The sequence below is a fragment of the Clytia hemisphaerica genome, unplaced genomic scaffold (assembly GCF_902728285.1).
Source record: "Clytia hemisphaerica strain Z4C2 unplaced genomic scaffold, Clytia hemisphaerica genome assembly, whole genome shotgun sequence".
In the NCBI taxonomy this organism is placed as follows: domain Eukaryota; kingdom Metazoa; phylum Cnidaria; class Hydrozoa; order Leptothecata; family Clytiidae; genus Clytia; species Clytia hemisphaerica.
This window is the reverse complement of record NW_027104191.1, coordinates 344698-371048: the sequence shown is the minus strand read 5'-3', so window position 1 is coordinate 371048 and position 26351 is coordinate 344698. Positions and strand designations below refer to the sequence as shown.

General features: G+C 33.0%; 2 protein-coding genes across 4 annotated transcripts in view; both read right to left on the bottom strand.

Moving 5' to 3' along the window:
* Nucleotides 1-25892, bottom strand: part of LOC136815047 (serine/threonine-protein kinase 38-like) — a 30767-nt gene extending 4875 nt beyond the window's left edge. The window contains exons 1-6 of one of the 3 annotated variants that reach the window (XM_067071483.1): nucleotides 25789-25892; nucleotides 4272-4552; nucleotides 1069-1120; nucleotides 766-888; nucleotides 514-597; nucleotides 192-315 (exon numbers count right to left, since the gene is read on the bottom strand). In XM_067071483.1, coding sequence (XP_066927584.1) covers nucleotides 192-315; nucleotides 514-597; nucleotides 766-888; nucleotides 1069-1120; nucleotides 4272-4552; nucleotides 25789-25815 — 691 coding nt within the window. In that variant the 5' untranslated portion in view covers nucleotides 25816-25892. Of the gene's footprint in view, nucleotides 1-191; nucleotides 316-513; nucleotides 598-765; nucleotides 889-1068; nucleotides 1121-4271; nucleotides 4553-8803; nucleotides 8889-19416; nucleotides 19513-25788 lie in introns of those variants that run through there. The other 2 variants (XM_067071482.1, XM_067071484.1) reach the window with 2 other exon arrangements.
* Nucleotides 10054-26351, bottom strand: part of LOC136815048 (methanethiol oxidase-like) — a 137258-nt gene continuing 120960 nt past the window's right edge. Inside the window, exon 11 of the mRNA XM_067071485.1 lies at nucleotides 10054-10064. The gene's annotated coding sequence lies outside the window, so the exon portion shown is untranslated. The remainder of the gene's footprint in view (nucleotides 10065-26351) is intronic.

Genomic DNA, 26351 nt, shown 5'->3' with positions numbered 1-26351 from the left:
TGTATAGGGTAACCCCCACCTAAGATTTGTGAGCAGGCTAACCCCCACCTGCTTAAATTTTTCTGAAAACCTCCAACCCCCCCTAAAGTTAGGGGGGGGTTCCCACTATGTTATCATAGACTTATCATGATACAGTTAAATCATCTGGAATCTATTTAAGGTTACGGAAATGTCGAGAAAAGAATCTTTACCTCCCGGTAGAAACTCCATCACTAAATATAAACATGTTTGATCTTGAAAGGAATAATACATCTTTGTAATCCAAGGGTTGTCAGATTCTGCTAATATATCTCTTTCTGCTCGAACATGTGCAACCTTTAAAATGAATGAAAAAATACTTTAATCTGAAAATCTTCTGTTATTGTATTTTGCACGAATCAATAAATAAGAGATCTTAGATCTATACACCTATCCTTGACACCACTTGGTTTAGAAGATTTCATTAGAAATCACTTGAAAGAAAGATGTAGAAATACGCCACACAGGTACAATAGGTCTACAACTAAAACATACCTGTTCTTTTGCTAACATTTCTTTTTTCCGTAGAATTTTCATTGCATATACATGACCAGTGTCTTTCTTTTGTACCAGCCGAACCTTAATAAGAGAAAAAAGGAGAATTTAATCATATTTTATAGAAAATAATAAAAAGCAACTAAATCATGACTCGAAAGAATATCAATTTTTCTTTATACCTTTGCAAATGACATTTTTGTCAAATAAAAGAGAGGTTTTATTTCCAAAGGATGAAAAGATGACACTTACCTCTCCAAAGGCTCCTCTTCCGATGACCTTCAGCGATTCAAAATCTTCCCTTCCTATCCTTGTCCTTTTTAGCCGTAAAAATTCTGTTTCTCGTAAAGCATACAAAGCCCTCCTTGTTTCTTTCTGAAAACGAAAAAGTTAATCATCAAAATTAATTTAGTCCTAATTCTTGCAATAAACCTTGCTTTAAGAGTCCTTAAAAATGCGATTTTCGAAGCAGAAATTAAAAAAGAGCACATTCTCAGTGGTTGAGAAAGAAGTAAAAATAGCCAAACAGTGAAACAAAATTTACACTTTACTTACATCTTTATCATCCAGACCTTCACGTTCCATAGCCTCTTCTAACTGTTTCACTCTAAAACAAAAATAAATGAAATTGTCAAAAAATAAAAGAAAATTGTTTTATTTTAATTCACAAGATTTAAAAAATCTTAATACCTCACAAAATTGTATTTTTCTGGTTAAAATAGCAAAATGACGTCATAATCAACAACAAATGATGTAGTGGAATAACACAGGGTAGTGTACTTAGGTCGGTACTTTTTGTTCTATATATCAACGATCTTCCTGATAAAATCATCTCATCCATACTACTCTTTGCTGATGATACAAAAATATTTAAAGAAGTTGACTCCATATCGATGACTCTCTTATCATACAAAAAGATATTGAGGAGCTGGAGAAATGGTCTAAAGACTGATTGCTTCAGTTCCATCCATACAAGTGCCATGTACTTACAATCGAAAAGTTTACAAACATTAAACATGCACATCCATATACTCTAAATGGAAATCAACTGGAACACGTTTTCATAGAGAAAGATCTTGGTGTTGTTATTGATGCAGAGTTGAGTTTTGAGGAACATATCTCTAAGCAAGTCAACAAGGCCAATTCGATGCTTGGTTATCAAACGTGGCTTCCAAAACCTTATAGCCCACAGATTTTTCTTACTTTGTACTGTACTTTCTTTCGACCGCATCTTGAATATGCATAATCAGTCTGGTCACCGAAACTAAGGAAACACGTCAACCTATTGGAAGGAGTGCAGAGGCGTGCAACAAGCTTGTCAAACTTTACAAAAATCTCTCTCTTATGAGGATAGACTACGAAGCTTACAATTACCAACACTGGAGTTTCGTAGAACTTTTTGTGATATGGTGCAGGTCTATAAGCATCTTCACTTCTACGATAAAGCTACGATTCCAAAGAAAACTACCCATCAACCACGTCCGAATCGACAACACAAAGATGAACTCTAGCCGAACTTTGCAAGTGATGGATTACGCGGCCCGCAAACAAAGTCGTTCTACTACAGAACCATCCCTACATGGAATAAATTGTCATCTGAGGTGGTAGCTGCTGTTTCCATAAAAGGCTTCAAAGAAAAGTTGAAAGAAGCATGGAAAAGTCATCCAAAGAAATTCGATACATGAAATTTGTAAATTGAGATCCGTTTGGAGGCCCACTGAGTGCCTACAACATGTAATATTCATTTAATAAATAATTTTAAATCAAAATATTGATCATTATTACTGCTTTCAATTTGCGTGTTTAAAAAGTTTGGTGGGTACAAGGTTTTTGACAGAAAATCCTTTGTTTGATTGTCACACGGCTGTTTCAAAGTGAGATAACCAACCTGCAAAAACAGGAATCAACACAGACAATTCCCTGTCCACCACCTTTAATTTCGCAAATGAATCCAGTGAAATTACAGTTCACTTTCGATATGGTGAATATCGAAATGTTTCTAGGTATTTTGATACACTACGTTGCTGTATTTTGCTTTTTCACTGCTGATTGGATAAATATTTTCGCTCCAAATTTCTCAGTATACTCTGGGACAGGGGTTCATTATTCTTTTCTTAATAATATTTAGGTTTCTTTAATCTAATGGGTGTTTAAAGTTGCATTTTATAAGAAGTTGTGTGATCTGTAATCTGTAGTCTGCTAATTATAGGATAAAGGAAACATTTTTTCTCTAAACCACTGTAAATGGACTCCCTAAACGCATTCAAAGATTAGTTTTCTTGGATTTTCAGAACAAAGGAACAAGGTTTTGGTATAAGTCATTTAGAATGGCTTTGTTTACGATAATTCCAAGCATCTCATGAAAAAGATTTTCAAATAGACCTCTTAGATGATAGCGAAATGTCTGAAATTGACTTGAAAAGTACCTTCTACAATATGCATTTTTCATATTGTAATGTAAGTACAATAATATTTTTATTTATCTGTGGTCTGTGATAGCTTAGGATCACTCTCATGAAAATCCCATGTGAAATCATCTCTTGATAGAGGAAAGCTATACTTAACAAAAACAGCTTTTTTCTCGCTACTCTTTTTTTTACTTGCTGTCTACCATCTTAAAATTTTGTTCGTTCTGTTGAATGCCGAAAATGCCACTCTTTTTTCCATTTTTTGCTTGTTGCAAACGTCCGTGGTCAATGATGATGCTTTTTATGTGACAGTGCCACTTATCCATTTTCTAAGATCTTACAAATTGAATAGATACTTCTTGTGATTTAGTGTAAGTTGTGGACGTTTGCTTGTGGCAAAGAAATCTTCAAAAATATCAATTTTGGAGAAAATCATTCTATGCCAAATGTTACTATGCCATGTTTCTTTTTTATTGCTTTGCTTCTTGGCTGTTTTGAAAATCAAAACAAACAACCCGATGTCTATGCCTCTGGTTCTCTTCATTGGACGGCCCACACGGCACTGGAATTTTTGCAGATGACCATTTTTTTCTTCTGCTTATCCTAGGAAGGTATATAATTAATTTGCAGGAAATTTTGTGAAAAAGTTCAGAAATTATCTGTTATATTTTTCAAATGTAAACTATGCCGGGCAGTGGCAAAAATAAAAATGGCTGACAAAACAGCAATGAATATCCTGAACACTTAGAATCTCTTTGATTTTCAGGGCGGATTTCAGGTGTTTAATGCTTTGGGGTGTGGGTTGGTGTTTCAGCTTTTAAAATATTTAAAACGTCAATACACCGTTTAAGAGTCTCGCTATGCTATCTCCAGGCCGTGTTCCACCAAGAAAATGGTAGGTAAAAATGAGCACGTTTTTAGTACTGTGGCGTGGAAGGTTAGAGGAATGTGAACATTATCAATTTTTTTCTTTCCTTTAATGAGAATGGTTTAGACATTTGAACATGATATCAATGATATCTCCTGAAAATTTTACAAAAATTCATCTACAGTAGAGGAAAGTTATGATTAAAAGGAGTTCTTTACCTACCGTTTCTCTGCTAGGTTTCCTTACGAGAACCGGAATTTTACCTACCGTTTTTTTTACGGGAAAGAGCAGTCGCTAAAATCAAAAATTTGTTTAGACGCATGCGCAGTCGACACTACTAAATGGTGTGTATTGACGTTTTTCTAACCTAACCTAAAATTGATTTGTGATGTCGACATTAGACCAGCATACAGAAGAGTACAGAAGTTATGATTTAATAAGACATTATATATAATTGTGAACAGAATGAATGAAATATATACCTTTCCCTTCTTTCTCTTGTATGTGCAATAAGAGTAGTGTAGTATGCTTCAATTGTAACTTTTGTCTTTGCTACTTTATCCATGGTTGTTCTTGAGATTGCTACTGAACCAGTTGCCATTCTAGGTAGATCTTCACTTCCAGAGTGGATCTTGATAGATCCTTTTGATTGGCCTCCTTTCGATCGTTTATTGCTTCGAAATTTCTTGGCCCATTGCTCTGGTTTGATATTCTCCTTGATACTTCCTTTCTTTATCAACAAACCACTGTTCGAACTTCTCTCCTGAGCAAGAAAGATGAGAAAATGCTTAATCAGCATTATTTCAACCAATTAGAAACCGATTTGAAAGCAATTACGAAACTCGGTGACATGGAGACATTTTAAATCACACGATTTTTTTACTTTTTACGTCAACGGGAAAAAAACAACACCGTGTCGCGTCATTCTACTTTCATTTTCGCATCCGCGCATGACAATTTTTCGACATACATACGCGCTGTTAATTTTTTGGTCTATAATCAAAGTAATCTCAAGAATGGAATTTGTGTGGCGAAAGAAAAAATTCCATATTTTCAAGTATGAGAGCATGGATTATGAGAGGTATGCAAATGTGATGATGATATCTCAAATCGTTTATTTCAAGAGTTTCTTTTGTTCAAGATGATCTAATAATATATCACGTCGCGTCAAAAGCTATTTGAAAACGTTATATAAAACGTTATCACTTATCATGTATATAAATATAGACCATGCTTTTGGAATAAATAAAAGAATATGTGAAAGAGATCACGGCCCATCTTTATTTTCCGCTCACGTAAATCAGCCGATCGTTTTTCCTCAAAAAAATCTTATCATCGTCAAATATAATAATCTTCTTTCCCTCTTCCAAAAAATCGCATAAAATCGTTTTTATTGCACTAGTTCCAGACAGACCATATACCGCGCAATCCAATCTTACTGAAGAAAAATCTAACAGAAATGAAAGAAAAAAAACGATCAATAAAGAATTCTTTATAGAACATCATCTATCAAACAGAATAACACACGTATAAATATCGGGAAGTTAGAAGGAAAGAATTATTCAATCAACAACAAAGATCTTAATTTTTCCTTTTACGGGAAATCATATTTGTGCTGTGCTTACATCATAAACCTATAAAGATTCGTGTTATGTTAACAAGAAAGCATCATGAACCAAACCAACTACTGTCTGTGAAACAATATTTTTACCGGTCAAATATCCTTGATAAATGATATTTGATTTCTTAGCAAATACATACATCGCAAACAGAACGGCGAAACTATCGTTAGCAGATGAGCAAAGTTTTCTTGGAAATTGTCTCGGTCTTTTTCTTCGCTTTCTCAGGCGGTTCTTCATTTTTACTTTTTTTGAAAAGACAGGAACAAACTCTATTGATGTTAGTGGAGCAATCTGCTTGAGGTTGAATATTTTTGAATCGTAAAGGGAAAATTAAGAATTTTAAAAAATATTTCTGATGCGATTATAATATTGGAAAATCGCTATGTAACACTTTCTTAAATTCCTTGCTTTTCAAGTATCTTGAGATCTTTTTGAAAATTGCTTAGTTAAAACCATTTAAACAACAAGGAACTTGCTTACGAAACTAAAGTAAACCAGATGAATAACTGACATAAAGTCCACTCAAATATCGACTGGTTTACTAAGTAGATTAGTAATAACGCAAAGAATTTGGTTGAAAGTTAACCAAATGTCTGAAACATTATTTACAATGCAACCCAAAAGACTATCATTTGAACGGAAATTATTGACATCAGTGAGATATGTTTGCATAAGGGTGTCTAAGGGCTCCAATTGTGTACACAATGCAGAACCCAACTAAAGTTAATGTCAACGTCAGGGAAGTCCATACAACTCGAACCCTCACAAGGAAAATATGACTACTTGCTCTAGCTATAGACAGTTTGATTTAAAGGAGTTCATTAATAAGAATTTTTTAGCTGAAGGGACAAATGTATTCAGGTTAAGTGAGTTCTACGACACAAACTTGCAGATGCATAAAACTATATTTTAGTTCTAAAAGGTACCCGTACGGAGCAACGATTCTGAACCCGGGCTCTGAACATGGAAAATACCCTTTACTCAGCTTTTTTCTACTGACCAGTAGCGAATAATAATATCTTATTATCGATGATATAGTCTGTTCAGTCATGATTAGATATTGTGTTCACTAAAATAAACTTTCGATTTGAAAAACATAGCATTGCATCAGCCAAAAGGTCATTTTTTTCCATCATTTCTTCTCTAATTTTTGCAGGAAATTTTATATGAAACACATGCATGCATATTCATGGGGGAAAAGGGCACGCCCCCTAATTCAATCGATTTCTTGTTGAAGTTTTAGCCGGAGATTACTTGAATAAAATCAGTATGGCTCTTTTTCTTAAGGAAAACCTGTCATTTTAAAGGTTTTCACCAAGTTTACAACATACATGTCACAAGATGTGTAAATACTGTGGCTTTCTTACTGCTGTTCCCCAGCAGGCGCTGGAAAACAATGAATTAATTTTGACCATGTAGAAAATGTACTATATTTTCTGACTTTCGTATAAATGACACTGCTGTCTCGAGTACCCGATGGAGGATTTACCCGATTTTGTGATGAAAGTTTTCAGGATTTCGGTGTTGTGGGATAGATCTTCCCATGCTACCGAAACCCTAGTCTGATTCGCAGACCTATACTTCCTATAAGAAACTTTTTCGCTAGAGGATGAGCAGAAGCCTACCGAAACCTTGGACAGTATAATAGCAGAATACCAACGGGAATTGAAGAGCATTGATTAAGAAATCAATTGTTTACAACTTTAAAATGATCCACTGCTGAGTTTTACCAAATAAGGTGAGAATGAGACTTCAGTATGACTTTCCAATGGTCATAACAGACGAAAAATGACTTTTGGCAGATTTTTCAGCGTTTGTGTTGACACCTCACGAGTCACGCATTTCGATGAGAAATAAGTGGCTTCATTTCTAAGCCAAGAGTTTCATCCCTTGTTTGGAGCTTTAAACTCAAAATATCCAATCCAAATTTCGCGGTTAAACAGTCGCCAAAATGAAACTCAAACTTGAAAAAATGCCATGCAAAAATTAATTACGCCGGCAGTGACATTATGGCCAGAACTTAAAGGTATTTTAGTGATAGACTGCATATTTATTAATTTCGATTCAAACCTTTTCAATTATCAAACTATCATGAATCCATAGCGACTCAATCCATAAGGATCAAGAAAATGGTTTAAACGAAATTAGATTATGGAAAACACGTGCCGATTCCTCGAGTTAATGACGCAAGAAATGTTAGACATGCTAATCAAAATAAAGACATGCTAAAATTTTCAGTTCTATTCACAGGAATAGGGTGTCGGGGGTCCCCGACATGATACTCAAATTTCTACATTTTTTTCCAACATTTAAATCTAACGCACACACAAACGCATGTCATTTGTCTTGTAATGTAGATGTTTCCCTACATATAAAGGATGGATTGCATGCATTACTGAAGGTCAATTTTAGTGAAAAAATCCTCAAACATAAACACTAGAAGACAAATTGACAAAGAAACTTTATGTTACACAAAATCAACCCTATGAAATAGATTCGGAGAAAAGAGAAAGGACATGATGATCGTCCTAATGTTGATCGCCGACAATCGTCGCAACGATGATCGGGCTAAGACTGCAAGTACAAAGTATAGCAATGATAAAATCTCTAAGAAATCACAATTATTGAAATCATCACGGTGTAAGCACGCCAGCTAAAAGAAAGAATAAGTTGTCACAAAATCTACCTTTGGTCTTTTCCCGATAAAGCAATGTAGAAGCATGCTCAAATTTCATGCAACATGGAGCAGAGACTAAATACGATAATGAAAATATGATCTTCACAGTTCCAATAAGAATATTGTATGGTTACCACTTTAGATAAAATATGGGCAGACATCACCATCATTGAGTATCGAAAAGACATTAGGAAAAATTCGTAAATCGAAGCCCAAAAATCCCCTGTTTTCTTACACAATAGGACGGATAAAAGATTTTGCTTGAAAAATGGAGCCAGAAGGTTTTATACTTTTTATTGGGTGATAGAAAATAACAAAGCAAAGGTCAGGAAGGATAAGCAGGGAAATGGAATATTTTATTTGAAAAGCTATGGTACTGTTGAAAGTTCATTCATGCTTCTTTATCCCTAGACCCTTTATCTTCACTATGATCTAATAAAACCTTGGTCATTGACATAAAACAATTAAAATCGTTGAAAGCATTACTTCCTAGATGGCTAAAGAGAATGTAGGACAAAACGTCAAAATTATACGTCCATCCACGGCTTTCCCTTTGAAATAGACTTTAGGTCCTAGGTCAAATGATAGAGCTTTGAAAGTACAAATTGTAAATATTCAAAGTCTAATACTTAGATATCCTCTTAAAGGCCCCCTATAAGCCAGTAAACAATAAAAAGAATCAATTGAAAAAAATTAAAATTAAAAGGGGGCTTACCATGATTGATTTAGTCGTAATCCTGAAATGCCAGATCTTTCTAAATCCTTTGATACACAGGTTCACACGTACACAATGCACTAAAAAGTGCTTTTCAACCAGTCGTGTTTCTTAATTAATACTAGCAGTTATTTTTTCTAAGAATCGTTCAAAATATACAATCATAAGTCAAAATAAACAATCTGTAGTGGATTTCGAAACGTTTTGTTTTGAAATTTAAACCGCTAAGAATCTATGTTATATTAATACATTAAATCAAGTGTAATTTGGCTTTTACAACTCGTCTTAACTCAGCAATTCAACTCGACATAATGTTCTTCCTTTTTTTTAATTATAGAAACGTTTCCAAATGTTTTTGGTGTGTTTTGAATTTATTTATTATGACCCATTTCCATCCGAATACACAGTTTCAGGTACGCTCTTTATAAATGACGAAAGAAGGGATTATATCGAGTTAATTCGAGTTGTTGAGTTGTAAATCAAAGTTAAACTTAATATGATGTTGACTAAAAACTTGAAGAACCTTCTCTTGAAATTCGTCTTATTCCACAGTGATCAACAAAACAATAACAGATACATGAAAGATAACAAGGAAGCTATAAAACTATGGGGTGCTCCATAATATATAGCTAAGATAGGCGTATCTAGTGACTGTTTACTTTCTTAATACCATGCCTTACAACCCTCGTGTAAAGCTGAAAAACATCAACAGAACCAGTGTCATATTAAAAGCCCATTGACAAATTGACATATCAAAAATCTCTCCCTTTTGTCTACAGAAACTCAAACTAGAAAACGTCTTTATAATATAAATCATAATTTTTCTATCACCCCTCCGCACTTTTATAATGGTTGAAAGCCCTCGCACAATCAAAACACGTTTTCATAACAACTACATTAAGTTGGTTTTTATTACTAATCAATCAGTCAGACTGTTCCGTATAAATTCAGTCTCTGGACTCAACTAATAATACGGGCTAAAGATTTTCGATCTTCTATTTTTTGAAGAGCGTCCGACGGAGGCTTTTTTCAAGCGAACGTTAAAGCAGTTATAAAAGGTTTTAACGTAAAAGAGTTTGTTTTTTTCATCGTGATCCCGACCTGGTAGAAGTCTTAATAAACTTCATTTTGACGGGATGGCGATGTTATGGTATGGAAGCTCTTCAAAGTTTCAACTGGTTATATCAATGTTATACTATAGAAAAACCTTACAGTATATGGCCCCCAAAACGTAGGTCGTCATTAAAATGAGGATTCTGACCTGTAGATTTATCAGAATTAGACGATTTTTGTTTATTTCGAAAGAATGATGGTTGGTCATACTTAAAATGAGCATGTTTTTGATGGTTTGAGACGGATTCAAAATAACATATTTGCGTCTGAAGGAAATATTTCAACACCATAATTAGATAAAAATTGCATATAACTCACTCCAGCTTCTTGGATAGTGAAAATAAGTTGTGAAAATGGGGTATAGAAAACTTTTTACACCTAATGGCTTTCAGAAAATGCAGATACATCTGTGACTTTAGAGGATGGGTAAAAGATATAGCATCTTAAAGGTCAACCAGTATTTTGGGGTCCTAGAACCAGCATTGACAAAACCGGAAATTCTAAACATGAGAAACAGCAAAAGATCTTGGAATTCTGTTCCTACCAGCTTGACTTAATAGTTTATAACAAAAAATTAACATTATATATAAAATTTTTCGCTGAATCAACAAAAACGACAAATTCTGTCATTTTTTTGCAAAATGTAGGAGAAAAATATCTTTAAAGCTTAATACTTTCAGTTTCAGTTAAGCTGTTTTTCTAAAATTTAAAAATTTTCACAGCATATTCCATACATGAATGGGACTATTTTCACAAGAGATAGGTTTTTCAGAAACTTGATTAAGACGTTGCTAAATCAAAATTATCATCTTGAAAATTTTTAAATTTAAGTTTGGACTTTGCATCATCGAAAATCTTGAAGTATTTTCATAAATTTTACATCCCCATCGGCTCGTAAATTTAAGGGAAAACACAAATATGTTCATAGTTTCTCCCCCTATTACCTCTGGGCTTAACAATTTGATTTTAACTACACCTACGTTTTGGGGCCCCAAACCTGCGTCTTGACAACCAGGGGTATACTTTAAAAATTTTATCAAAAAAATTTATGCCCAAAACCCTCTAAACCCACATTTCAAAACTATGGTCAAAATTTTGTATTCATATCTTAAAGATATCTTGAGAAATCGCTAAAATTGCAAACTTCTGTTTTGGGGGCCATTAGAAAAAAGCTACCTATCTTTAAGCGATTGAAAAATATTGTTAAAATTGAAAATTTTGAAAAAGAACTAAATAAAGTTGTTAAAGTTTTTCATGCAGCAAAAATTTTTGTAAAACGTTTTTTCCTCTAGATTTGAGAGAAATTTTAAATTTGATCGACGTTTTGGGGGCCACATACTGTATCCAAAAAATTTGAAATCACAAAGGTTCAAAGGAACATGATCCATCGAAAAAAAATAACAAATTGAACAACAAAATCCAAAACTATCATCTACGACCCAGTTGAGATCTCTATTCAAACTCATTGGTCGTGTTCACACTACAGAACTTCCTTAATAAAAATGTAATTAGGAGAATCTTTTGTTGACTACAATACAGAACGTGCATTTAACAAAGAGTCGAACGCGTAGTATTGTAATTTTTAATCGATCTTCCTTAATTAAGAGTCGTAAGCTCTATTGTCTTAAGGGTAGGGTAGAGGCTTCCCTTAAAACAAAAGATTTTATTAAGGAAGCATAAACAAAGAATGCGTGCAGTGAACAAAAAGTTTTACGATTTCAAAAACGAATGAACTGAGGAAAAAATTAAAAATAGTGCAAACGGTGTTGTTGATGTGTAAGATGAATGCAGTTATTGAGTAAAACCATTAGAACAAATATGTTTGCGGATTTCAAGTGATGTATGGATAACAATATCAACCAATCACAGGTGAAATCGAAACTCTCAATAAAAAATCAACCAATGAGAAGCCTTAAGCAAAATCAATTACCGTGTTATAATAGATCTCGTGAACCTACAAAGAACTGTAATAAACCAGTGTATTCATCCATCATAAATCTCTTTGTTTAACTTTGATAGATTTAATTAAGTAAACTTTCTAGTGTGAACGCGCCCATTCTGTCATTTCATCATTTTACCACATCAATTATAAAAAAGTCACTGATTTGTTTCGCTGAATTATTTTTTTCTACTGTTGTTTTTGTTCCTTCTTCATGGTTAGAGATGTATGGTGGTATTATAATCGAATTGATTTTTTTTGAACAAGAAGTAATTAAAATGTAATAACATAACTAATGACAGATTAATTGTATTGTGATGCTAATATTTCTTATAAGAATACTAAAGTCTACATTTCACTAGTTAAAAGCTCCCAAAATCTGAAAAAAAATTCGTAGTAGGAAGTAGGTAGTCTAATTTTCTTTTGAAGTCTGTTTGCAATTTTACATGGTTAACATCTTAAGAAATATTCTTCTACTCAATAATTTCAGAGTTTTGGAGAAGGAGGCTTTAAAAACCTATCACCTGAGCTTCAAATCTGTGTTCTAATGAAAAAAAGTTATAGCAATGAAAAATGGTGTACAGCGGTAATTAGGAATGGCCGTATAAATAATTAAATAAAGATCATTACGTTTTTGGTCTGGTTATGATGAAAGAATAACATGAAGATCTATGTTGTTGAGTGGTTTACCCATTATAACGTCAGCGGAAAATCACTAAGATTGCTGTATATGGAATTTGTTAGTTTTGTTGGGAGTTTATTAAACGAGCAGAAACTCGGAAACGGTGACTACCTTTTAATACTCGTCAGATTACGGATTTATAATATAAACCTGTTTTTTAGCGAATGAAAAAAGATTTGAACATTAATGGTACACCCCTGTCTCAAAGCCCCGGTGGAACTTTTTTCCTCAGTGGGGATAAAAATTTCTAATGAAATCCCAATTGGGATAGAAATTATATTGTTCTAAGGTTAAAAAATCCATTGGGGATGGTTTTGGAGTGCCTAAACATTGAATATCGAATGGGGATGAAATCAAAGTAAATTTCCCACCGGGGACGAAACTTTTGCCAAATTTTCCAGTGGGGCTGGGCTCCCAGCGGGTCTGTGATACGGGGGAATGGTCTAAGTTAATTGATCTGTTTTTATTAATATTGCAGTTAAAAATCAATCAGGGTTTTCTGACTAATTGGCAATACAAGAATCTGTAAGAAAATGGTTAGAAAACTGATTTTGTTTACGAAAAGATGAATTCAAATAAGGTAGGCTGAAAAGTGAAAATAAAGTTAAGTAAGTAAATTAAAATAAGTTTAGAGATGTTATTAAAGATTTGAGAAAGTGACACATCAAATCAACTCTTCGCATCACTTCTCTTCATGTCAGAAAACAATAGAAATGTATTGATTAAACGAATGAAAAGAAGAAGAATTAAAAGTCGGGATAATGAATCTCTTTCTCACAAAGGAAACAACTATTACAGAAACAAACATCCTGAAATAATTTTCCATTTTCAGTAAATCTTTCACTTTTCAATCACTTTTTCATCTTTTAATTTCTTCTTCTAAGGCATCAATTCTGAAAAAGCAAAACTATAGCAATTTGTTTTTTTATGGAATGGTACGTAATACCGAAAAATATGAGTCATTAACATAGATGATTAACTTGCTCAGTCATTGGTCATCTTTGCAATCCTCACGTTATTATGTAACTGAACCACTCACTGCCTATTCTGCTTCTGAGAGCACATTTTTTTTTATATATTTATATCTGGTTCTGGTTCGAAAGAAATTTTCGATTTTCTTTTTTTACGGAGCCAAAAATCCGGCACTGATACTCTATATCTAATATATTGAAACAAAGCTGAAATATAACTGCAAACACGATACCATACCCCACCCGTGTGTAAACGTGATATCGAATACTGAACGAAGAAATATGAGTAAAAAGTTCTTAGGAGGAGTAGATAATAAAAAGAGAAGAAGAAGAAGGAATTCCAAGAAATCGTATAAAGAATACTCAGCTGATGACATAGTTGATCAAATTGCAAACAAACAGCTGAAAAAGTATTAACAAATCGAAGAAGCCTTTTTCTATGTTAACTTATGAAAATTTTCTTAACATTTCGGGCTCAAATAACTGATTGTAGTCAATTAGAATCATATAAGAATAAAGATTTTCAATCAATGAATAAATCAAAGGAATATGACTCCAAAAATACTATCAAATGTCAAGCTTTCAAAGCAAAATCAGCAAACTTAATCATATCTGATCAAATTTACTTCGATAAAACCATATAGAATCAGAAAAGTTTGAAATCAAAACGTTTAGAAACACTGTCGTATCAAAATAAATGTAGAAGAGAGGATAGGTGAGTTTTGTTGGTCCATAACATTGACCCCTGACCGATGTATAACAGGGATTGAAAACATTGGTCAAAGATTTGATTCAAAGTGTTGTTATTTTTGAATATGATATACAGGCAAATCTCTCTTTTTGTCAGATATTGATCCTGAATGATGATAGCCGAACATCATCCTTGACTTTAAAAGATTAATTTCGTTTCCGAAATAAAAGATGGATCATAAAATTTCAAAAATAAAGTCAAGTATCGACGTCTAACCAAGTCTCAGTTGTTTAATAACGTAATCTATCACATTCAGCGCTCATTTCCCTCAACATTTCAGTAAGGTCGGTATTTATTTGCTGACTAATCTAAAGTAAGGCTAAAAGGTCAAATGGAAACATTTCCTAAACGATGTATAAAGGTCATTGAAAATGAAAACTAACTAACCGGAATAACTCAGTACACTCATTACACTCGTTTTCAATCGAAATTAATCAAGTTCACTGCGTAAAAGGTTATGATAATTTATAAGATACCCACATGATTACATAGGCTGCACGGAAAAAAATGCTACAACATCGGATTAAATTGTCGTATTTTCAATGGATGAAATCAGACCTAGATGCCCTTTTCAGCTCAATTCTGGAGGATAGGAGTTTCAAAACAGTCACGAGCTTTTACAACTATGTAACACTTTTTGTTTGCCTAATACTTTATCCCACATTATAGATGGATCATGCATCTTAACCTAGCTAGGGCCCCTGCTTAACTCGAGTATCCTATCTTCTCTTACAAACACCGAAGCTAAGCTCCCAACACTTTCATTAAAATCACAGACTTATAATTCTACTTCTTTCAGTGATAAAGATTTCCCTTAAAAATCATCGTGTCAAAGGACATTAGTTAAATGTGATTTGAGAGCAAATCAACCGTCGATTTGTTGTATGAGTAGCTGTGAAAAAAAGACTAAAAAGTCATCATATCTGTGCTAGACAAAAAATAGTTTTCATATTCCTCTGAGGGGAAGGCGCCCAAGCATAAATTAGAGATGCTGATTAAAGTAACCCTCAAATATACTGTAATATATATATGATACCTCTAAACTTCATAAAAATAGATTTGAGAGAATCACGATTAAACCTGTGAAAAGAAAAATGGACACCATTTGTCCAACCATTTGTAAATGATCAATCAGCGAACATGCAATAAAATCTATCAACACATATTCACAAATCCTATTCAAAATTTCGAGAAGTGTTCAGATTGAAATTTTTTTTCAAAACCAAAATTTTGTAATCGACTGCTTGCTACTTTTGATATTTCTGTTGACCAGAAATGGTAACTTTATTTAGAAAATCTATTTTTGTAAGAAAATCTTCTAAAAATAATCATTATAATTATTTCTATGACAATAAACCTTCTATCAAGATAGAAAACCTAGTGAAATGAAAGTGGGCAATTTCATCTGAGAATTTTTTTATGTGCACGCTGTCCTTGTCTTGTGCTTTCACAAATCCCCGAATAGATTTAAAACAAGCAACAGCAAATTTGGAGTCTTTTAATTAAATTTTGACTGTTTCAAGTTATGTAGCAATTACAGTATGTATTTGAAAAATTAATTGCAAAACAATCGATTACAGACAACTGATCAGATCATTTACAACTTACACATGGATTGTGACAGCGGATAGAAAAATCTAACTCGAATTTTTGATGTCCTCAGAGTAAAAGTGCTAAAAGTCGATTATAGCGCTGGACTCTAACTTGCTCAAATGAAAATTGTTTCTCAAAACGGCCAGCTTCCTTCAAGTCGTGTGAACAGTAAAATTAAAATTGAATGGGCTAAAGGTTCTCTAGCTCATTCAGAAAGTAGCTGAAATTTTCTTGACCTCGGTGTAAGACAAGGAAATTTTGACCACTACAAGTCCCAGGCAAAAATTAGGTCCCTTGAGTTTCAATCACCAAAGATTCTTGAAATTTTTGGGTTGAGCCCCCCCCCCCAATCTAGCAGAGGGGGCTGACGCTATGTCATTCCTCTACCAGACATGTGCCAAGAAGAAATCTAAGCTGGAATCTCTAAGCTACCTTTCTCAGAGCCATGAAAGGAAATTCCATTAAGACTCAGCCTCAAAATTAAATGAAGTAGTACTAACCTCGTGTTCAGCTGCCATATTAAAAATATCCAAAGTACTCTCAGAGCTTTCTTCAACACTGTTAATAAAGCTGTTTTTTTCTCAGAAGATTAAAAGGATAAAATCATAGAAATGTGAAAATTAAATATTACACAATTATTAGCAGGCAACCACGCGCGGACAGAAAAACCACTGATCGAATGGACAAAAAAATTCCCAAAGTTACCATGTAACCATTTTTGTTGTCGCGGAAATTTTCTTCACTTTTCATTTAATTAGAAATTCTCTTCATTTCGTCACATGAAAAATGAGCATTGCTTAGAGATCAATAAAAAAGGGCAATCTAAAATATTCTTTTTGGCAATGAATAATTAACCTATATATAGGGTTAGAATTTTGATTTGAAAGGAAATTGATAAAATTATAGGAATTTTGATTTTCCCCTTATCAAAGAACTAACAATACAAATATTTTGACAAGCGCTACTATTTATGTGTGATCTTTTGTTTTAGAAACCAAATGAAAAAGATAGATAATTCCCTTTGTGTTCATCAAAAACAATAAACAGAAGAACAAACACTAAGTAGCGAAGTGTGAAAATGTTTGAAATCCTAGTCAAAGATGGTATGAATCTTAAATCAAAATTTTCATTACATAAAATCTTTCTAAGAAACTGTCTTTATAAATTCTACAGTATGTGGCCCCCAAAACAGCCATCAAATTTGAAATTTCTCTCAAATCTAGAGGAAAAAAGATTTTGCAAAAATTTTTGCTGCATGAAAACCTTTAACATCTCCATTTTATTTCCTGGAAATTCTTTTTCAAAATTTTCAATTTCAACAATATTTTTCAATCGCTTAAAGATAGGTAGCTTTTTTCTAATGGCCCCCAAAACGGAGGTTTGAAATTTTAGCGATTTCTCGAGATATCTTTAAGATATGAATACAAAATTTTGACCATAGTTTTGAAATATGATTTAGAGGGTTTTGGGCATAAACTTATTTGATAAAATTTTTACAGTATACCCCTGGTTGTCAAAATGCAGGTTTGGGGCCCCCAAAACGGAGGTGTAGTTAAAATCAAATTATTAATCCCAGTGGTAATAGGGGGAAAAAATATGAACATATTTTTGTTTTCCCTTAAATTTACGACCCAATGGATGTTAAATTTATGATTTTTATTAAATATTTCAAGATTTTCGATATTGCAAAGTCCAAACAGAAAAATTACAAATTTTCAAAATGACAATTTTGATTTAACAACGTCTTAATTAAGTTTTTGAAAACAAATCTATTTTGAAAATAGTTCCATTCATGTATGGAATAAGCTGTGAAAATTTTAGAAAAAAAGCTTAACTGGAACTGAAAATATTAAGCTTTAAAGATATTTTTCTCCTATATTTTGCAAAAAAATGACAGAATTTACCGTTTTTGCTGATTCAGCGAAAAATTTTTATATATAATGTTAATTTTTTGTTATAAACTATTAACTCAAGGTGATAGGAATAGAATTCAAAGATTTTTTGCTTTTTCTCATTTTAGAATTTTCGGTTTTGTCAATGCTGATTCTAGGGCTCCAAAATACTGGTTGACCTTCAAGATGCTATATCTTTTAACCAGCCTCTAAAGTCACAGATGTATTTGCATTTTCTGAACGGCATTAGCTGTAGAAAGTTTCCTATACCCCGTTTCCATAACTTATTTTCAATATCTAAGGAGCTAGAGTGAGTTATATGCAATTTTTATCTAATTTTGGTGTTAAAATATTTCCTTTAGACGCAAATATGTTATTTTGAATCTGTCTCAAACCATCAAAAACATGCTCATTTTTTAGTATAACCATCATTCTTTCAAAATAAACAAAAATCGTTTAATTTTGATAAATCTACAAGTCAGAATCTTCATTTTAATGATAACCTCCGTTTTGGGGGCCGTCTCCGATTTGGGGGCCATATACTGTAACGCTTAAAAAATTTTCAAATCTTCTGAGTTTTGCTTCCAAATAGACATTATCGGAGTTTTTGATCTTTCTAAAAAAAGCGATGCATTGTGGGATTGTTTCGAGTGTATTACAATAGAAATATCTTAGGAATTCCTCGAGGGAATTCTATTGTAATACACTCGAAACAATCCCACAATGCATCGCTTTTTTAGAAAAATCAAAAACTTCGATAAGGTCTGTTTAGCCACTGCGAATCATAAGTAATCAGACGAGACATAAGAAGTCATTAGGTTCGAAGTGCTGAACACAATAAGAACAGTCAAGCCTCAACAAAGTTTTACTGCTTTTTATACGATAGCAAGAACCCTCACGACAGCGCAAATATTCAATTTTTCGCTACACAAGCAAATTCAATATTTTAAACATCATTTTCATTATACTATTAAGAAGTGATAAGTGAAGAACGGAAGCAACCATGATACACGTCTTTTTTATAAGAACATTCAAAAATTTCTAAACCTTCGGATGCTCTTAATTAACTTTTAGAGTTTTGAGCCTTAAAAATGTTCTTAACATGTTCTTAATTTCACCATTTTGTGAATATTTTGATCTATTTTCCTAAGAAATCGAGTGCTTTAGAGTCCGCAAAGCCTTAAAATGTTCTTAACTTGTTTTTAGCATTTTGGCCATCGAAGCCTTGTATAGTTTGTTCTTATAAGAAAAAAAAACGTGTACAAGAATTACATTATTTTACGTGTTACATTTTATACTCCCTCTTTTTTATTGCTTGAACATTCAGATAGAAAACTGATGTAAAATTATGACAGCTTTGAAACAAGTACAGACATGCGCAGTTAGTCACTAAAGCCATGATGCTGATCAATCCCTTTCTTACAAGAAAGAACCATGGCAAAAGTAATTAATTTATAGATTTGTTTTGTAGGGTATCAGCATATTATTTGCATCATACTAATGGGTATAAGGGTTGAGATCGAAACTTCAAGGCTTCTTGAAGAAGAAAAACAGGGCTGTGGGGGCGCAGCGGTGACATCCACGTTACAAGGACCCCAGTGTAAGCCCCAATGAGGAGAACCTTTAAACATTATATCACTATATTATTGAAAACAAAAGCTTAAAAAAATACCTTCGATATAGGAATACAAGCAAAATTGTCCAACATAGTATTCTTCATGTCATATTCACGAGGTTTAAATTCACCAACCACCAAAAACCAAGTAAATTTTTTTTTGATTTCTTCTTCAGCTTCTTTTTATTTCCACTGTAATTACACCAAGAACAAAATTGTTTATTTATACAGTGTGTCCAAAAAATACCATACGAAATGTTATGTCCCGAAAAATATAAACTCTTTGTCAATAGTTTCATTGTTTGAAATCCGAAATTAATGGCAAAAGCCCATTACTTTCTTGTGTGTTACCATATACCGTGTGAATAGATCATTTGAATCATCGCAAATAAAAATGGAGACCAAAACGAAGTCTATAAAAAACTTGAAAATTCAATGGCGATAAAACCACAAATCACAAAATGAAGAAAGCAAAAATGTAACGGGAGTTCAACCTGATCGTTATCCTCAAGTTTGAAGCAAGACAGTATAAAGCTCCTTTAAATCACAAAACCCATTTCATAAAGTAAAGAAAGTTTTCGATGCCTGGTTAAACATATCCACGATATCAAGACAGGCGGGCGGTATACATCAACACAATCGATGGAAAATCACCTCTAAGCCCATCAAAACTTAATAAGAACTAAGTGCAAATGAGGCTTATAGCGTTGTCATCTTAAGGTTGAAAAAATCAACCATATTTTATCAAAACATGCAAATCAGATTAAATCGAAAAATTACAATAACAACATCGTAATCAACCGTATCAATACCTGAAAGTGAGATTCTAAAACACAGTAGACTTCTATAAAGTTATAGAGTTATATAGTCGAGTTCTCGAGCGTCAATGGAGATTCAGTAATCGATCAAGGTATAAAGACTTTGAGTAACACCCAGGCAAAGGGAATGTTTGACACTCTACCAACCTTTTTAACGCCGGCCTAAAACCGCCACGGAAAAATAGCAAGGGTCGACGTAAAAAGGGCAGACAAGGTAGATAATATTGAATATCAAATATGTATACTAAGACAATACCGGAATACTAATGACAAATAAAAGACGAATAAAGACTTAACTGTTAAGACAGTTCCCACATCTTTTTTCACCTAAATTGAGCCCTATATTGTTAAATCCTAAACCCGTTGGTTCTCATTATCAAAGACTAGAAGACTACACAGATAACCTCGTAACCAAAGGACAAGATATAATGTATTATGTATGCCAAGGGATGCCCATCTTTAACTATAGAGAATGGTATATTATTTATTATTCTACCACGAGTTCCATGCATCAAATAGAAAAAAATAACAAATCAAAGATTTTTACCAACTAAACTGCGATCAGAAAATGACAGTTACCATCTGTAAGACAGTTCTTTACGTAATGCGAAAAAAGTACCGAGCAGACATCAACAACAAATAGTGACAAAAAGTGTACAGCTCTCAAATAAACAAAAAAAACAAAAAAGGGTCAACAAGGACTTTTCTTTTGATGTTAAGACATTATACCATGAAGTGCATTAAGAACTAAAAAAACCACGAGATTGACACATGAAAAAATAGTTGCTCATATCTATAGTTTGTTTTTGTTCTGAAAACAAGATTTAAGAAAAATCTTTCAAAGAATACAACAAGAGTCAACAATAATATAATATTGTATCTCTATCTCTAGTTAACACAATAATCAGTAGGTTTATTATATAAGTATGGTATCATAGACTATTGTCATCTCATTTCCTGCCAACGGTAGTTTATGAGGTTAGACTGAAAAAAATTGTTTTATAAGTATACACGTTTATTTTTATAAGAAACTTCTGAGTATCGACTATTCTCATCTTCATACAGGACCATACAGAGAATTTATTCTCGAGTGCTGCTCGTTTTTTTACAATTGGAAGCTAAAATCCTCATTATGTTCTCAGCCATTTTTTAAATTTGAGCTTGGGATTATTCTCAAAATTTTTTTGACTGGAATTGAGCGTTTTACGTTTAAAACTAATTTCTTGGTTCTTATAAAAAAGCCTTCATAGTGGTTTAAACAATTTAGAGGCCGTCTGTATAAGGTCATACCTTGTTGTTTTAATAGGAAGGAAACGATATTTTAAAAGCAATATAATTATGAAGTGATAATGAAGTTAGTACACTTGATCTTATTTTCGAAATAGTACCTCTATGCGACTGTTGATTAGTCTTATTTACTCCACATGATTTTTATGAGATTAATTCTTTAATAGGACTAAATAATTGATGTATCCATGCAGGGGGGGGGTCGGTACTAAAATCTCAAACATCATGACATTTAGTGACGTGGTGGTACTGCAAAAAAGCTCAAAAATAATTTTAGTACCATGTGTACTAAAATACCAAGAAGGGTGGTCCCTTAAAGAAATTTTTGAAAAATCTTAGTATTTTGTTCTAAAATCAGCCAAAATGGAGCATTTTTTTAACAATTTTGGAAAAAATTTGATTTTTTTTTCAGGAAATTTAAAGCCGTAAAAGGGCAAAAAATGGGTGGTATCTATGTTAAATTGCTCAAAATAATTTCAGTACATGTGTACTAAAATAACATTTTCGAAAAATAGGTGGGGGTATGTCAAAAATTAGTGAAAATCCTTTTAGTACTGACCCCCCCCTGATCCATGGTTTCAGAGAAAAAGTCTAAAATATTTTGATCAAAGTTAAGGTCACTGATTTATAAAGCCCGAAGGGCTAGATGTTGTGCTTTAAGCTCTTCGAAGCAAAAAAAGTGAATATCGCAAAAAAATATTGCTGCTATTACGATGGCCTGCGAAGCTTCTGATTGGTCAAGCGCTGAACTTCTATTGTAATGTCACGTGACCTAGGTAGGAATTTTTTATCTAATGTGTTTATCGAATGTGTTTATCGAATTATTTATCGCATAATCGAATGGTTTATCGAATGATTTATCGCATAATCGAATGGTTTATCGAATGATTTATCGCATAATCGAATGGTTTATCGAATGATTTATCGCATAATCGAATGGTTTATCGCATGATCGAATTGTTTATCACAAAAGGCAGCTATGGCGTTCCATAGGTTATAGATCAACCTTTCAAAACAAAAGATGACACTCGATAATTCCAACAGCCGATAAAATTTCGAGCACAATACTGGAATCTTCAAAGAATTCTTTGCGACCATTTTCTCTCGATACCTTTAAGGAAAGAACGCGAGATAATAAAACAATGGCATCATAAAGTAAAAGAAAAAACATCGAAAGAAAAATACAAGAGTCATATATGGAAAGTGAGAGGTAGTCCTAGGACTAAACTATATTTAAAGAAATTTACGACAGAAACAACATGACTGTAAGAAGAGCGGGTTATGTATGGGAGTATGTGTCTAACTGTAAAAACTCTATAATAATAATAATTTTAGGGAAGACAAAAAAACTGAAAACATAACAAAACCATATTCCATATTCCAAACTAGTAGAAGAGATTGATCGAAACTCGCCGAAAAATGCTGAAAATAGGTTCGAACCAAGCAATTTACGTGGTTGTTATATTGGCAAATGAGTATAACGGCTCAAAATAGAGCACGAGGGCAAGTTTAAGTGAAACTAATGATTCAGATAATTAGCAATCTTCTAAAGAACTAAAGCTTAAAGATTAAATGATGTGGGCAGCTCTGTTAAGTTTTATAGACAGAGCATTCATTAAGACGTATTTTTAAGTAATTACTCAACACTCCCGGCCATAGGGAGATTTTACGTGAACATATTTTTCGACCTGTTTCGACATGGTTAAAACGGACATAATAGTCAAACATCAGACAATGAAGTTAATGATGCTACACTTTTTTTCTAAGAACAAAATATCAGAAGCATAAGGATGGCCAAAATGTTAAGAACAAGCTGAGAATATCTTAAGGTTTTGTAGACTCTGAAACACCGAAATACTTAGAAATAGTCGAACGTGCGCAACGCACTGGGCTTCAACTTATTCGTAGGCCCAATTGTAGACCCCCAGATATTCACCCAAGGAACAAGTGCGCCAAATTTTAGCCAAATCCAAGCATTTTTGAATTCTCCAGGCTGCCCTAAAGTTTTTGTGAAAGACAGACAGACACACACAGACAGACATTGTCAGATTCTAGCTCAACTGAAGTTGAGAATGATAGAAAAAACTCACAGGATGGCAAAAATAAGAATATTTTAAGAATATTTTTAGGGTTAACTGACAAGACGAACATCGGGTAATGAAAGTTAATGGTACTTTACTATACAAGTTCGAGAATAAATATTCCCCAATAGATTGGAAAATAAGCCTGTTGGCTGATTAAGGAAGTTTAAACAGGACACTCTCTGATGTCTAATACTCAGGGAACATTACCGCATCTTTCTAATATTCCCCCAGATAAAACTTCCTCCTCTCTTGAGCCTATTGATTCGTATAGAATTTCAAAATATTTGGAATTCTATTGACATTGAATAGCATTCAAAAATGGTGGCTTACTTCCTTAAGATCAAATTACGACTTTTGGTCAATCGAGTTTCTATACTACTAAACTATACTCTACAGATGCTATAACTTATATTTCCACGCTAGGTAAAAGTTCGAAACATCACCTTAGTAATTGCACAGTACATTTAAAAAACTTCATACAGCATTCAAAAAAAGTTTGTCTATTCACACATACAAAACCAAAAATAAATATTGCTATTATAGCACCGTATTGTATGACAAGACCATGATTATAACATGAATCAGTGAAATTTAACATACAAGGTTCGTCTTCCTTATTCTGGAGGGCTTTACTATAATAATAACAAGTTTGAGAAAAGGTATACCAGGGCCCGGAGGCTTATATAAGATCGATAATCGGGAAATTTGTCTACTTAAGTTATTAAAATAAACAACTGAACAACTTCTAGAGATTACTATAATTATGAGTACGGATAAAGCTGAAAATCAAGGCCTTTTTGATTCCTATAACTAGAGAGAAACGTCATTGTTTCTTATAAAGAAAACGTATGGTAATAAAAATTGACGAAATGAGTTTTAAGTTTTTTTGAGTTTTAAGATCGTTTTACAATTATGTAACTTGAAATCAGGTTTCACCGTGGAGAGCTCTCTTAAGCCGGAAGAAAGTGAATTAAACTGTATAGAGGTAGAAAAATTCTTAATATACTGGTAGGAAAAGTTAGTATAGCAATTGTGTAACGGAAATTAAAGCACTGTACTGAGCAAATTTGCTCTGACTTTCATACTCTGTCCGATGGTATTAATTATTTTTTTGAATTCGACTTTTAAAAATGGTAAACTTTTTACTAATTTTGTGGGTCAAGAATTTTACCTACAACTTCAGTTTTTTGGCCATAAAAACCTTTGTCAGGCTTAGTTGGCGGGACCCCTCTCAAAAAAGTTTTAAATAATTTCTACTTTCGAACCAATCGATCGACCCACGAAAGATACTACAAATCCTGAGGGTTTGTCCCCCTACTACTAGAACTGAAAATTTCTAGCTTCCTATATACACTACAACAACAACATATATAATGTAACGTAATGTTTTACTTACTTTACTTTACTATATAGAAATTAAAGAGAGAAAAATAACCAAAAACCAGAAATCACAATCGCAATAATCAAAGGGAATATCAATATCGGTTGAGGTATCCAACAAAAGGTCTCTAAAGCCAAACTTTCATCAAGAGTCGATACAAAGGAAAATTGAATGGTTCCCTCTAAGACTATTTCCTTTATTGGAGATATTGAAACAACTTTTTACTAGACATTAAAAAAAGAGCATCGCAAAACATCGAAATAAAACAAGTGATAGTATAAACAGCGAGCAGGTATTATAACAAACATCATCGAATTAAAATCGAGTAAAAAATATACTGTTTCTTAGTGTTGCCATGTTGTAAATTCACAGTTGAAATGAACACCGATCTGTCGCTTGCAATAGAACAAAACACAGTCAATATGCAAAATAACTGATATCTAAGGAAGTTAGCGGATCAATACCTTGGCTTGCCGAAAAATAACTCAGAACATTTTCTTTGACTAGAAAAACGGCTAAATTGAAAAAGTCGATCAGCAAAGGTTAGCACTTTCACTAGATAAAGGTCAAACCCTGGAAAGCTTAAAAATTTTCCTTAGTTAGCAGTTGATTTATTGATTATGAAATGGATGAGGTGAGAGTGTGTCGGCCTTGTTTCCTAGTGGTTCACCTTTGGATCTAAATCCACTTTAAATAGTCTTTACAACAAGATAATGTTATGGATTAATTCATATACGTTATGAAACACTTAAGTCCAACCCAACCGTTCCATCGGTATGTAGACATAACGAGGAATAAATTTAGTTACCTAAAAATCACAAAATTCAACATAAAAATATAAAATTAAATTGTTTCATACCATATCTAAGTTGCTACCTAGTGACATCTTTGTGTTTTCTTTCACCAAGCAAGCTAGCAGCTGACCTTTACTTGTTATACTTTTATAATGTGTATTTTTTCTGTAAGTATTATGTTATTTTTTATTACTAAAAAAAGAAATATGTAAACATTATCAAAAAAGCTTGTAGAATATTATACAATTTTTGAAGTATTATAAGATTTGTAGCAACAGAATAAACTGGAAAGATGACTTTCCTTTGCTTCTGCAGTCATTTGCAGTTTTTGCTTTTTGACAGTTAGATAACGTAATTAAAAAAATATGACTGAACACATTCCAAGATATATTTTTGTAATATCAGCTATAAGTATTTTGTGGCTGGTTGCATGAAAATAGAGAGAAAAATGCGCTCACAAATACACAAAAAGACATGCAATACAAGAAAGATTACTACAAAAATTTAATTATGGTCGCTACAGATAGACTGATCCCACTTTATACTTAACAATTATTTTGTTCTGAAATCCCTTATCGAAAAATGACGTGATTTGTATTGAATGACGTCACTATCGTTCCACTTTCCT